The sequence below is a fragment of the Halichoeres trimaculatus genome, unplaced genomic scaffold (genome assembly GCF_033239565.1).
Source record: "Halichoeres trimaculatus isolate MK-OKI-2021-1 unplaced genomic scaffold, fHalTri1.1 fHalTri1_scaffold_17, whole genome shotgun sequence".
Lineage (NCBI taxonomy): Eukaryota > Metazoa > Chordata > Actinopteri > Labriformes > Labridae > Halichoeres > Halichoeres trimaculatus.
Genome location: NW_027437195.1, coordinates 16295810 through 16309523, shown reverse-complemented (window position 1 = coordinate 16309523; position 13714 = coordinate 16295810). Strand labels below are relative to the sequence as shown.

The 13714-nt window shown below is 40.3% G+C and overlaps 1 protein-coding gene across 1 annotated transcript in view; it reads left to right on the top strand.

Annotated features, from left to right (window-relative positions):
- Window positions 1-13714, top strand: part of LOC141806323 (ryanodine receptor 3) — a 125771-nt gene that overhangs the window by 60799 nt on the left and 51258 nt on the right. Inside the window, exons 17-23 of the mRNA XM_074691773.1 lie at window positions 1014-1109; window positions 1432-1550; window positions 4580-4713; window positions 5335-5576; window positions 6384-6576; window positions 9908-10124; window positions 10482-10586. Of these exons, the coding sequence (XP_074547874.1) occupies window positions 1014-1109; window positions 1432-1550; window positions 4580-4713; window positions 5335-5576; window positions 6384-6576; window positions 9908-10124; window positions 10482-10586 (1106 nt within the window). The remainder of the gene's footprint in view (window positions 1-1013; window positions 1110-1431; window positions 1551-4579; window positions 4714-5334; window positions 5577-6383; window positions 6577-9907; window positions 10125-10481; window positions 10587-13714) is intronic.

The window sequence follows — 13714 nt, the reverse complement described above, 5'->3', positions numbered from 1 at the left end:
TGGTTTGTGTGATATTATACACACACACACACACACACACACACACACACACACACACACACACACACACACACACACACACACACACACACACACACACACACACACACACACACACACACACACATGCTCTGTTTTCTTCTGTTGGCCGGATTGCTTCTCCAGGCAAAAGTCATTTCATCATTGTTCTTTTTCTTTCTGTGTTTACGGTTGCTGTGCTCTCTAAAAGCACAATGTCATCAGTTCTCCCTTTGCAATATCACTTTAACCTTTCCCTTTGCCGGCATATGCTCTGTCAGATATGGACGTATCTCCCTGAGATGATCTGACAGGGAAAACATTTGCATATTTTACTCTCCTTCTCTGTCTGGAATCCTGCTGTTCTTTCTTGCATCTGCTAAATGTCATTACTGTCTGGAGTCACATGTATTTGTGAGCAAAGCAGTCGCCAATAGTAAAGATTTTCTCCCTGTTTTAGATAAATAAATCACCTTAAAGGAGACTGTTTGTAGTCTGTATGTGAAGGTTATCTTCTGCCCTGCTCCTTTGAAGCCCCTCTCCCTACCAAGTCTGTCCTTCACATTCTTATTTACTCTGATACCACCTTCTGGCTTGTATTAGTGTTCCACACACGTCTCTCTCCTCCCCCATTCCCACCTCCACCCACCTGCTCCAGTGTAGCGCTAAGTGGATTTAGGATGCCGCCCTCTTTTCTTCTCTGTCTTGACTGCATTTGGTGACCCTGTTTTTTTCCTTTGCTAGGACATATGTGGGTGTGTTTGTCCCTGAGCGTTTATGTCTTTTCTCATCCCCCTCCCTCTGTCTTAAGGCATCTTCCCAATTAACATGTATGGTAGTGTTCAACCAGAACGTCTCTCCTCTTTCCACTTTTGGCGTGAAAACTAAGTGTATTTGATATTGTGCACTAATGAAGATTTTTTTGTGACTTCAACACTCTCTATGTTTTTAAAATATTTGAATAAAAGCATTTTTTTTCTTGCTCTTACCTCCAGCCGCATTGATCAGAGGGAACAGAAATAACTGCACGCAGTTTTCCAACAATTTGGACTGGCTGGTTAGTAAGCTGGAGAGACTGGAGTCTTCTTCAGGTATGATTATCTGTCAAATAGTTTCTTATCTTGTCGTCAAAAAAGTCAGTTGTCTCCCTTGATGAGACATCTCTAAACTATATAGTTTCTTCTGTGGCAGTTCTCAACAGTTTGTGAGTCATAAAAGTTGCAAAAAGTCATAGTTTGCTTCAAATTTGATAGCGACCTCTTTTTTTCTGATGTACAGTATGGTGAAGACTTAGCTCCAGTTCTGTTTCTGTTGATCTATGCAGGGCTGCATGTCTCTTTGACAGGTGTCCTCTATGTGTGCTTGTGTGTCTCTCTCTTCCATGAGTGTTAACTAATTGATGAATCTGCACAGGCATTCTGGAAGTTCTGCACTGCATTTTAATTGAGAGCCCCGAGGCCCTGAACATCATCCAGAGAGGACACATCAAGTCGATCATATCGCTGCTCTACAAGCACGGACGCAACCACAAGGTGAGCAGCCGGGATACCTGTGCTAATGAGTATCACCGTCTCTGCTGGATATAAAACATTGACACATCTGTGAATGACGCACAAGGAAAATTCTCAATGAAGGGTGAACAGTCTATCTGTACGTAAAGAAACTGCGCAGTAAAAACAGAGCTCAGGGAGTAAAAAGAGCACACTAAACTTGCTGAGTGGTAGATATGAGTTTTGATGCTCTGCAGACAGCTACATGTTATGTAAACAGCTAAATCCAGAAGCCAATTACCTCAGCCCAACAGATGGAAAAAGAGGGAAATAAATCTTTCTACATAAATCTGCAACTTTGCTGTAAAGGGTGACTACCTGCATGTTCACTAGTAGCTTCTGGGGAAAGAAAAGTCTACCATGGGGCTTTGTCGTTGATACACTTTTTTGTGTTAGGATTAAACAAATTAGAATTAACCTGTTCATTGGTTCACTTCAAAGGTAGGCTAGGTTGCTGTGGATAATCTCAGCTCAGCTGTAGAGAGTAATGATGGAGTGAATGTAATCCAAGAACACATCAGCTGCTTCCTGTAGGATTGGCAAGGTTCAATGGCATTCCAGTGCACAGCTTCCAGCTAAGACTTCTTTTTCTGCAAGCTGTTTTGTTTACAGTCTAATCAGCAACAAATAAGTCAGAGCTTTCTGGGGCCTGTACTACGAAGCTGGATTAAGTCATCCAGGATAACTGTGCAACAACTCGCTGAACTTCACCGGATCTCCATCATCCAGATCTGCTGTACAACGAGGCTCATTATCAACTCGATAAGCGAATCCGGCTGGGATCTGTGCGCACACACATAAAATGGGCGTGGTTGGCGGCCCTGGAGCATTTTCCACAATGGAGAAGAGAGCAGCCTACTTTGCAAATAATCCTGCAAAAACACGAGGAGTACCGCAGTATTATCCAGGCCTGGAGCAACATGACAGCGGCAGCAAGAAGCCGGAGGGATTGCTGGCAAAAAATTGCGACTCTGTGAACGCGTAAATTTCCAAAATGCTGATATTAATAGACCTATCTCATCATGTGACGACATGGGCAGTTAGGTCCTTATTCATTCATGTTGTCAGTCAGTGTGTGTGTGATCAGCATCATATCCGACCCCATAATTAAAAGAGTCCACTTTCCTACAAATCCCAAGGAAAACGCTCATTATAGTAAATTTGTTTTGCAGATGCAATAGCAGTGGGGGAAAAAGGACGCGGGAGCAAATAAAAAAAAATATAAAAACATCCTTCACACATTTCTACTTTTCCCTGACAATGTCTCAGTTATGATGATCAGTAAGATATTGTTTGTTCGCACCCCATAAGAAAAAATGTTGGTCCAAAAAGTTAGGGGCGGTCCCGCGCCGGAGGACTTCACTCCTGTTGAGCAAATTGGTGACTGAGCAGTCTTTTATGCCCGCCCCAGAGAGCCAATTGGTCAGCAGGCGGTCTGTCACACCCCGTGAGCTCTTATCCTGGAACTTAACCTGCTCCGGACCAGGTTTGGCGTTCAGCACCAGTTACCGTGGCAACGTGTCTCAGTCTCAGTTTCACTGTAAACAGTAAGTCAGTCAGGGGCTTCACTTTTGATGACTCCAGTAGAACGAACTTGTGAGAAGAATCACTTTTACATGCAGTTTGAAGGTGTTATCACTATCATGATGCAGATGCCAGCTTGTTTACTTTTTTCTAAGAGGAGAATAAGTACTCAGTTGTTGAATGGAGGCTCTGATACAATCCAAGGAGTTGGGAAATCTCACTGTTGATTGTGCTTTGTGTGATAGATACCAAAAAGAAGATCTGCCACTAAGTTATTAATTAATTTATTTGTTGGTTTTGTAAACTGTTTTGTTAGATCCACTCTAATGCAGATATCTGTTTAAAGAGATGAATACAGTGTCAAAATACCTGTGATCGGATCTAGGATGTCTCTAACACCGATTGCTTTCTGTCTGCTTTTGCTGTCTGCTCGAATATTATTTCTTTCACGCTCTAAAGCTACTGACACTTAGACTGCAAACACTACAACAAACCAAAACCAGAACACATCAGTGACTAACATCCAGACGTACTCAGATACAGTTTTCTATATTTTTGTGCTTGATGTAGAAACAATAAATAGAGATTACTGTTCATGCCAAGGTCAGCTTACGTTGAGTTTTCTCCTCACATTGATAGTTCTGTGTCTCTCCCCTCACCAAAAAGTTCTCAAGAAAGCAAACTTTTTTTTATTTCCCAAAATGTCGAACTATTCTTGGATGTGCACTAAAATAACTTTCAAAATTTGTATTCAAGCAAAAGTACCCCACAGCAGCCTGAAATGGAAGTGAACTCAACTGAAAGTGCCTGTTTCTCTTGCATGCAGTCTCGTTCCTCATTAGGCTCACCCAAATGCTTCATTGGATGCACATTCATTTCCATAACAGTTCCCTTTGGGCTTCTTTGTCACCACTTCCTCTGTTTAGCTACTAATTCGGTGTGTTTACCTTCTACCAGCACACAAACTTCTTACCTTCTTCTCTGAACCCTGTTTGACAGAGGCTTCCTGTGGGTTTGGCCGCAGTGTGTCCCCATCATGAATCAATCAGTTTAACAGTGAAAAGAGATCAGAAGCGGGCAGTCAGCTGGACTGGGGCATAAATCAGCCTGAATGTATCATTTGCGATGAAGGCAGGAGAAAAAGAGCCAAACATAAAGCACAGCTACTCTGGGCTGTCACCTTTGGCGAAGCTTCCTAACTCATTTAATTTCTCTGCTTTGTTAAGCATCAAAAGAGATTTTATTGGACATGTTTTGCCCCCAATAAGCATCTTTGGAAATTATGCAGCGGTTGTGTGGAATGAGTTGGTCCCTAGAGCAACAACCTGTACAAAGATAATAAGTCATCACTGGAAGGTATGGATTCATTTCCAGGGTTTAATAAGGACAATGAGGTCAGTGTGTAATTGGCTGTTGTGTCAGTGTTGAGATCTCTCTTGACCAGCGGCCATGATTTACCCCCTTTGTCACCACTCTCTTTCTTTCAGATCCTTGATGTCCTCTGCTCGCTGTGTGTGTGTAATGGAGTAGCTGTGAGGACCAATCAGAACCTGATCTGTGATCACTTGCTGCCCAAAAGAGATCTGCTACTGCAAACCCAGCTGGTCAATGACGTCCAGAGGTCAGAAAGTCACTATAGATATTTATTTTTCTTTTTGTTAAGCTACAGCTCAGATAAGCAAAATGTTTTTACACAATCTGTGCCTGCCCTCTGCCAGAACTTATGTGTGATTTTGAGTTTTGCTCTTTTTAAGTGAGATTATTTTTTTAAATGTTTAAGTGTGAACTGGGTGAGACAAGGAATCCAGATGTTGCTCAGTTTTTCTAAAAGTTTTGTTTTGTTTTCGACCTTTCAAACTGGTGACCAGTTGACTGACAGTAAATCTCTGAATGTAGCAGGTTTAGTAATTCACTTTGGAAGCCACATCCACTCTGGGCAACTGAATGCTTAACTCAGTTTTAGCCTTTGAATCTTTCACTACTTTCATGTCATCTCTCAACTTGTATCTCAGAAATATCTCCACAACCTTTTCTTACTCTAGTTCAGTGATCTGCGGTACCCTGCCTTGTTTCAGAGCAGGCACTTTTCTTACCAAATATTTAAAAGCAGATTTAATTATCTGGTCCTAAGGGCACAGAATCTCATTATTCTTAAGGGGAAAACATCACAAATGAACATGATAATATCCGTTTTCTTCCTGTGAGGCATAACTAATGATTTCTTGTTTTACTTCATTGTCAGTATGAGACCCAACATCTTCCTGGGGGTGAGTGAGGGCTCTGCTCAGTACAAGAAGTGGTACTATGAGCTGATGATTGACCAGGTGGACCACTTTGTGACCAGCGAGCCCTCACACCTGAGGGTGGGCTGGGCCAACACCAAAGGCTATGCTCCCTACCCTGGAGGAGGAGAAGGATGGGGTGGCAATGGAGTGGGAGACGACCTCTACTCGTTTGGTTTTGATGGACTTCACCTCTGGTCAGGTCAGTGGAAGAGAGAATCCTGTATTTGTGATGCCCAAAGACTGTTTAAAAGATGGATGAGGTCTCAGCTGCCAGAAAGTGAAGCCAAAGATTTAGAGGTCTCCTCACTGAGAGCTCTATGACAAGACCTTGATGTTTGAGGCCTGCCCCTCCAGTGTGTCATGAATCCATTCTGAGACTTTTACACGGATGAACTCAGAGATTTAAGACATGTGAATATGTATCTGTTTAAAACATTGCACCTGCTTAATAACCAGCATTGTTTCTTTATATTCATATTCAAAATATGGGAAAGAATAATTCCCTTTCTTTAAACTTTTTGTAGCTGTCTCTGCCTTAGAAGAAAAAAAAATGCTGGCTTTGCTTTTATTAATAAGTTAAATATATTTCGTAGCCAGTGACTGGCTCTCTTAAAGTTGGTGCCTTCACTGCAGACATTGGCTTCAAATGTGCAAGATGTCAGCACCTATAGTCGAGAGCTGTTTTGGCTCCATTTTTGTCAGGACGAGGTGTTGGAGATGTGTCATCTGTCTCTGTTTAAAGTCAATAGCATAACCCAGCTCATATCTTAATAAGCTAATCTAATAAAGATGAGTGGTAACCCTGGGCTACGGCCAGGTTGTGTCTAGACAGGAGCAGCACCCTGCAGGGACCATCTCCCTGCCCAGAGTGTGTGTGTTTGTGTGTGAGTGCATGTTTGTGTGTGAAATCCTGTGTGTGAAATACATGATCTGTGCCAGCATCACTCATTGGCTCAAAACTCTGTGTGTGTGTGTATGTGTGTGTCTGTGTGTTTGTTCCCGACAGGTCGTGTCCCGCGGGCAGTTGCATCCATGAACCAGCATATCCTGACCTCAGAGGATGTGGTGAGCTGTTGTCTGGACCTGGGAGCCCCCAGCATCTCTTTCAGGATCAACGGACAGCCGGTGCAGGGCATGTTTGAAAATTTCAACACAGACGGGCTCTTCTTCCCTGTCGTCAGCTTCTCTGCAGGGGTCAAGTGAGTGTTGATTTGTTACTCGTCTGTGTTGTCATAGAGAAAATTCCTCTGTGATGGATTTGCTGGGAGGAGACACAGAAAGATGAGACGGGAAAACTGACGCCAAAAGAAATATAAACACATATACACTGCACACCTACACTCACACAAACACTGCTGGCGTGAAATCAATCTAATCCACCTCCTCATTCTGGTCCAAATTCATTAATCCTCAAGGCCCTAAGATTGGACACAGGTGAAATAGGCTGGCTTTATACTCTGCTCTGTTGCCATGGTGAGGACAGATAGTGTGATTGACAAGACTTTCAAATGGAATTTCAAGCCCCAGTAGTTTCTCCATGATTCAGTGATTGACTCTGACTTTGTAGAGCAAAGCTGCGTTTTGCATTAACAGCTTTGACTTTCTGAAGCCCGGAGACACTCCACGCAGAGAGTCTGATTTTATTCACTCATGTTGGCTTCTTCAAAGTGAATTCAGTCTTCATTGCTTGATGAAAATGAATTCCAAAAAAGTAATACGGTACCTGACGAGGTGTGAGCAGTGGAACGAGACCTGGAGGAACCAGCAGGAAATGTTGTTCTGTATGAGAAGCAGGGTTGACTCAGAGGTGTGAAAGGCCACCAGTCACTCTGTATCACCTGATACACTGAAACATCATGAGGTCACTGAAATTTGGCGATTTCAGGTAAACTGTGACCAAAGCTATGCTAGCAAATATGAGGTTAGTTTAACGCTTATAGCTGGTTAAAAACATGGTTATGAGGACAGTGCTGCAATACCTTAAATGAGCATTTTTTTAATGTTATGGATTAGTGTGTTAATTGAATATTTGCACACAAAAAAAGTTTTACAGTATTACACACCAGTGAGGGTTTTTTTTGTGTTTGTATTGTTTTCAAAATTGTTGTGCAAATGAATTCTGAGTCCACTGTTGTAAATTACCCCCCATTTACTACTGGATCACTGCTTTACTCTTTATCACTCTGTTATTGGAAAATTTTGGTTTGGGCAAACAAAATGTCCTGCTCTCTAAAAATAAAGTTCTAAAATACAGTTTCATATGTCTTTTAAAAGGCATGAGTTGAATGTTCATCACTAGTAAGTTGATGGAGTGATGTTTTTTTCCCTAATTCAAACTATTTAAAACAAAGTTCTGTATAAAGTTACCAAAAAAGTGACGCAACCTTGAAACAAACTACAGGGTGTTCATAAAGTATTTTTAGACTGTAAAAAATGTGTCACAAAAGTAAATGAACAGACAAATATTTTGAAATTGTTACAAAATAATGAAGTAGACATTATTTATTTTTTTAAAACTAATTTAACAGAAGAGCTAACTTTGTAGAACTCTGAAAGGCTTGTCTCACTTTATCAATGTTTTTATTTCATGTTCCTGGTTGTTCACTCCTCCTTTTATCCAACACTGTCTCTGTCGCCATAGATTTCTTGTGCCATGCACACATTGCCGGATGTAATGGTGGATCTCTTCCATACTTAGTTTTGTAGTTTTGCTGAGTCAGCATATTTGATTTTGTTTCAATAAACCCACTGCGCCTCTTGAGGAGCAGCCATCTTTCAGGGCTTCATCTAACGATACTTCTTTACATGATACCTGAAATACACAAATGTAACATTATTAAAAACGTTGATTACTCCTGAGAACATAGAACAAATCTGATTAAGATACCCCATCAATTGCCTTTCTAATAAACTTTTTAAATAAACACCTTGTATTAATTGCACCCGTAAACATAAACCATACGGTGTGCCATGGAAATATAGGAGCAGTGTATTGGATTAAAAGAAATATCCAGTTCATGATTACATTTTTATTTACAAAACCTTTGATACGTTTCTAAAGGTTTCTCTCATGGGTTGATCCACATTAAGCTGCTTTGTTGTGATCAATTTTAACAAGTAGAAAAGGAATCCCCCATGGAACAGTCTCTGGGCCCATCTTTTTCAGTTGTTTTGTTGTTTTCCGTTTAGAGCGGCAACAGATGACTTCACGTCAGAGTAGAGGTAAACAGCTTGAACACATGACAGTGGTGAAGTATCAGTGATGATATTAGACTTTCAGTTTTGTCCAACAAACCTTTTTGTTTCTTAATACTCTCATATCTGTGCAGTGGTTTAACAGCCTTGTCCTCATCCAGTGAGGCAGTAATCAAAGCCACAGAATGCCTTTTACACATGAGCCTTGAAGATTTGTGACAGAAAAGTCAAATAAGACATCATAATTGCTGCGTTTTTAAGTTAATACAACACTTGAAGTTGTGCAAATTCTGCTCATCTCCCATATGTTAAGTTTGTGTTTCAGTGTTTAAATGGACTTGCTCCTCAGCCTTTCTCAAATACACAAAAGGATTACAGATCCAAAAGAGATTCACTTTTATCCTGTAGTTCATCTTTCACTCAGTTGGCTTCTCTGTGAGAGGAGCAACATGATGGAACTGCTGCCTGATTGCTTAAAACTTTTTGGAAAATTCTCCACTTTTAAGAGGGCAAACAACTCCTGGTAACTTCTACTACAAACTTTTACCTTGTATAACTTTCTGTAGCTATGCCACTGCTAAATGTGTGTTTTATTGTAATGCAGACATTTTAAAAATACATAAATGACACTTTTTTCTTCTTATACACCTCTGCTCTTCTTTAATTCTGAAGTAGTGCTCCTGCAGTGTGGCTGTTAATGTATAACAAATCATTTACACAGATAGCTAGTGGTTATTTCACAGTATCAATGACATGACTGATGCTTGCACTGGTCCATCTGAAGCATCAATGCTCCTCAAAGCTAACGATGAGAAGTCATACAAAGTGTGCTCCTGTAAGACGGCTGTGGTTCCAGTTATGACACCTCCGGCCTTGTTCTTGAATCTGACCCAGTGAACAGGGAGAACATCTCAGCGGGTTTAAACGTGCCAGGAGATGACAGACACATCTTGACTGCTCAATAATTGAGGGCTGCAGTCAGAATGGCCTCAGTTGCGTCATCACTACTACTTGAGCTGCTATTTTGGGCGGCCTCAGGAGAGCCTCTCCACAGTGATGGCCTGAGACTGTTGTTTTTTTCAGTCACAGAGCTAAACTTGTCCCTGTTAGTGCTGGAGCAGGAACTGATTGAAAAGCAGGAAAAGCAAGTTACTGCTGGCTGCATGAATGATTTTAAATTTACTGTCTGCTCCTTTCATTAACAGCTGTCTGATTAACACTTGTGATTGAACAAGCAATTTATTTTGACATACTTTGAGCCCCAATTAATTTTCTTCTCCAAGATTTTAAGTTCTTGAAATAAAAAAAGGGAAAAATCCTTTTTCATTTTCACAGAGTGCGTTTCCTGTTGGGTGGGAGACATGGGGACTTCAAGTTCCTGCCTCCATCGAGTTACGCTCCGTGCTACGAAGCTCTGCTTCCTAAAGAGAAGATGAAGGTGGAGCCGGTGAAAGAGTACAAAAGAGATGTGGAGGGAGTCAGAGATCTGTTGGGTACTGCACAGTTCCTGTCTCAGGCATCCTTCATCCCAACACCTGTTGAAACCAGCCAGGTAAATCAATGTAACTTAAGAGTAGTGTACCTATTCCTGAGACCAGCTCAACTCAGTGGTTAGATTTCCAGACTGTGAAAGGTTTGTTTTCTTGTCCTCTAGCTACTCTTTACAGTGAAACTATGACTCACCAGAAGCAAATGAATAGGCACTTGTCCAGAGGATGTAATGAACCAAGAAACATTTTTAAGACATGTACCTGGAAGGGAAAACTATCACTCTGAAGTGGAACAGCTTAGTGTAAGAAAGTGGAAAATGTTTATCACAACTGGTGCATTGTAGTACATACAGCTGACTGATTTGTAGACTGATTTGCTGTTGACCCCCAGGCTTACTTTTCTTTGCTCTTTTCCTCAGATTGTAATGCCACATCATTTGGAGAAGGTTCGAGACAAGCTCGCTGAGAACATCCACGAACTTTGGGGCATGAACAAAATTGAGCTTGGGTGGTCGTACGGCAAGGTGAGAAACATGTCGACTTCCTCTTTCTACATATAATACAACAGAATCAGAAAGCATAATCCATACATTTTACCATTTTATTGGAAATGAACATCAAAGTTACACATTTTCTGAACAAATTAGAGTTAAAAGCAGCTTGAAATGCATTAGTTGATAGCAATATTCAAATCTAACCATCAAAGGCCTGTTCGTCATCTTGCTTTCTCTTTTATAATTTGCGGTTCACACCAAAAAGAGGGTAAGTGGAAAGAACGCTTTCATTTTTCATGTTCAATGCTCTACACGCCATTCATTTAGATGCTCCATTACAGTTTGTTTGTAGTTAGCAGAGTCATTGTGTCTGTGTTTATAATATAATTCATGAAAACAAAATAATAGTTTGTGAAAGGGCAGAACAGCATGTTTTAGCAGTGTCAGTGTAGCAATGAACTAAAGAGAAAGTCTTTTTTATTGATCCACACTTGGTTTATATTTCTCCAGGAGATATTTTTTTAAAGTTACACCAAGAGGTGACTTTTTCAATAAGTAACGGGGATTTGTCATGTTTGGACAAATGCTTGCTCATTTTCTTGCTGAGAGTTCTATGAGAGATCACTGCTACTCTGTTAGTCTCACTCAGTTTACCACAGAGACTATCCTGGCTCCGTTCAGAGGTCGAAAATACAACCAGACTCCAGACTGTAAGCAGGGATTAGACAAATGAGATACAAAGTGTTAATTAGTGTGCTTAAGATCCTCAGAAGGAGATGCTGAGGAGGGAGTTTGGGTAGCTGTTCACCCCTCTCTGTGCTGTCCTTAATTTCAAAAGCTGGGAAGTGGACATGGGGAGGAAAGTGCTTCCTCGTCTTTGATGTTTTTTTTGTCATTGTTAATAGCTATATTACCTGTATTTATTTAGCACTATTTGTCTAGAGCTACTGTCAAATTATAAACACACTGGCACGGATTGATTAGCTTTTGATTTTATCCAAGAACACTGCTTGCTTGCGTTGGTTCAGTAGATCTAGTCTAAAAACCTTGCACATACTCATATGATATAACATATAGTCAGCCACTGTCTCATTTAGCACTAAACCAAAGAAAGCATGCTGCGATTGGCTGCCAGCAGAACTTAAAAACAATGTCCACCTGACTGAGAGAAGATTCAATAAGTTGTGGTACAGTGATAGTTTGGTCAGCACTTTTGAAATATCAAACACTGGCTCACAGCCTAAGTTCATGTGCACTGGGTTTAACATTTTGGAACAAGCACAGTTTATTGAGCTCAAGTAAAAGCATTAATTTATTTTCTAGAAGTCTTCAATGTTTTTTTTAAAACATATTGATATATAAAGAGTTACTGGTATGCTAATCCCACTCTGCACTCTGATTTGAGGTCTTAAGCCTGGTTAAGTTATTTTTAGTTTTTTTGGCTTCACTGCAAAAAGTGAAATTTAAGCAAGAGTTTTTCCTCAGTAATAATGTCTTACTTGACTTGATGTAAGCCATGCCAATCAGACAAGTCGGGAAAATGTCTTATATTAAGGTATAAAAAGATTTTAACCCAGGAAAGTTTTCATAACTATATAGACCTTTGATGTTGACAATAAACTTCTTTGAATTGTTTTTTTTTCTACCCAGCAAGAGAAGCATGAGAGCAGACATTTTTTCCCTGATAGTGAAGTAGGTAAAATTGTAAAGCTGAAAGTACCATCAGTTTTTGCTGATTACTTGTGTTGCCAGACCAAATGTGCCAAATTTCATGTGTCACTACTGAAACAAAATTTTCAGCTTTTTACATATTTGAAAATAAAAAAAAAAATCTAAAAAGTTTATTTTCCATCTTCTGAGACTGAACAGCCCTAAGTTGGGAGGGCTCATCATCATCTTTTAATTTCCTGAGGTATGGCCTTCCTGGAGATGACAGAAAAGAACAAGTAGCAGAAAACAGAAGAACTCTTCACAAGAAAATAAATGTTTATCCTACAATCAAATTCAAATTCTCCATAGTTGACTAAATTGTTGTTGGAACTCATTATTGGATACAATTTTGTTGCAATTATTGAATTAATAGAAATTAATACGTTATATTGTGTTATATTTGGAAGATTTTGGACATCAATGTTCCTAATACCTGCAGGTTTTATGCTCAAAACCTTCTTTTTTAAAATAACCTTTTTACCTGCATCAATGACTTTCTGGTTTGTTGCTTGCTGCTCTGGCTAAAGGATGATACCATATTTACCTGTTTTGCCCTTTAAGAGGTAGATTAAGTAAAAACAGAATGGAACACAGCTCTTATGTCTATAATACAAACATACAAATCAGATCCTCCCTTTAATAGTATTTAATCATCATATCCAGCTTTATTTTACCTTTTATTGCCGTTCAGTGCTTCAGTACGACACAAACTTAAATCTGACCAGGTTTTCTTCTCATGTATAGAAAACTCTGGCTCCACCACAGAGGGTCAGAGGCTCTGATAATGTGTCATGTAGCTTTCAGTTCACATTTGGAAGTTATTACACTGGAGTTCAGTCTGTGCTGTGTAGTTGTCATTCAGTGTTATTAATTACATCAGCTTTCACAGTAGGTGTCACACAGCTGATGCACAAGCAGAGCTATGTTTTATTGGACTCGTCATTGCATAAAAATATCTTCTTTATTTGTCATCTGTTCCACAAATGTGATTCGGTTTGAGGAAGAGCCGCCGGAGAAATAGATTTCCTGTAGAGTTCTTGTACTATTCACAAAAGAGCTGGCTGGTGTTCATTGAACCCACACGTACACACACACACTCAAACAGGGACACACACACACACACACACATATATACACACTTACAGCTGCATATCTGCACACAGCCCTGCATGTTTTCTTGGTAAACATTCGCCATTGCCATGCCGCCCTCCTCTGAGCAGCATAGCCAAAGGGATTATTTGGCACAAGGTTCAGCCTCGAGAGACGACTCACACCTCTCGCTTAATATTCCAGTCGTGCACCTTTCTATCTCCCCCAAGAAAACATGCTCCCTTCTTCCTCTTTCATAACATGTGCACTAGAGTAGACTGTCTTATCACTGCAGCCTGTATTTACAGCACATCCTCCTCTCCTTGTTGGTGCACAGTGACACTGACTTACAAGGCTGT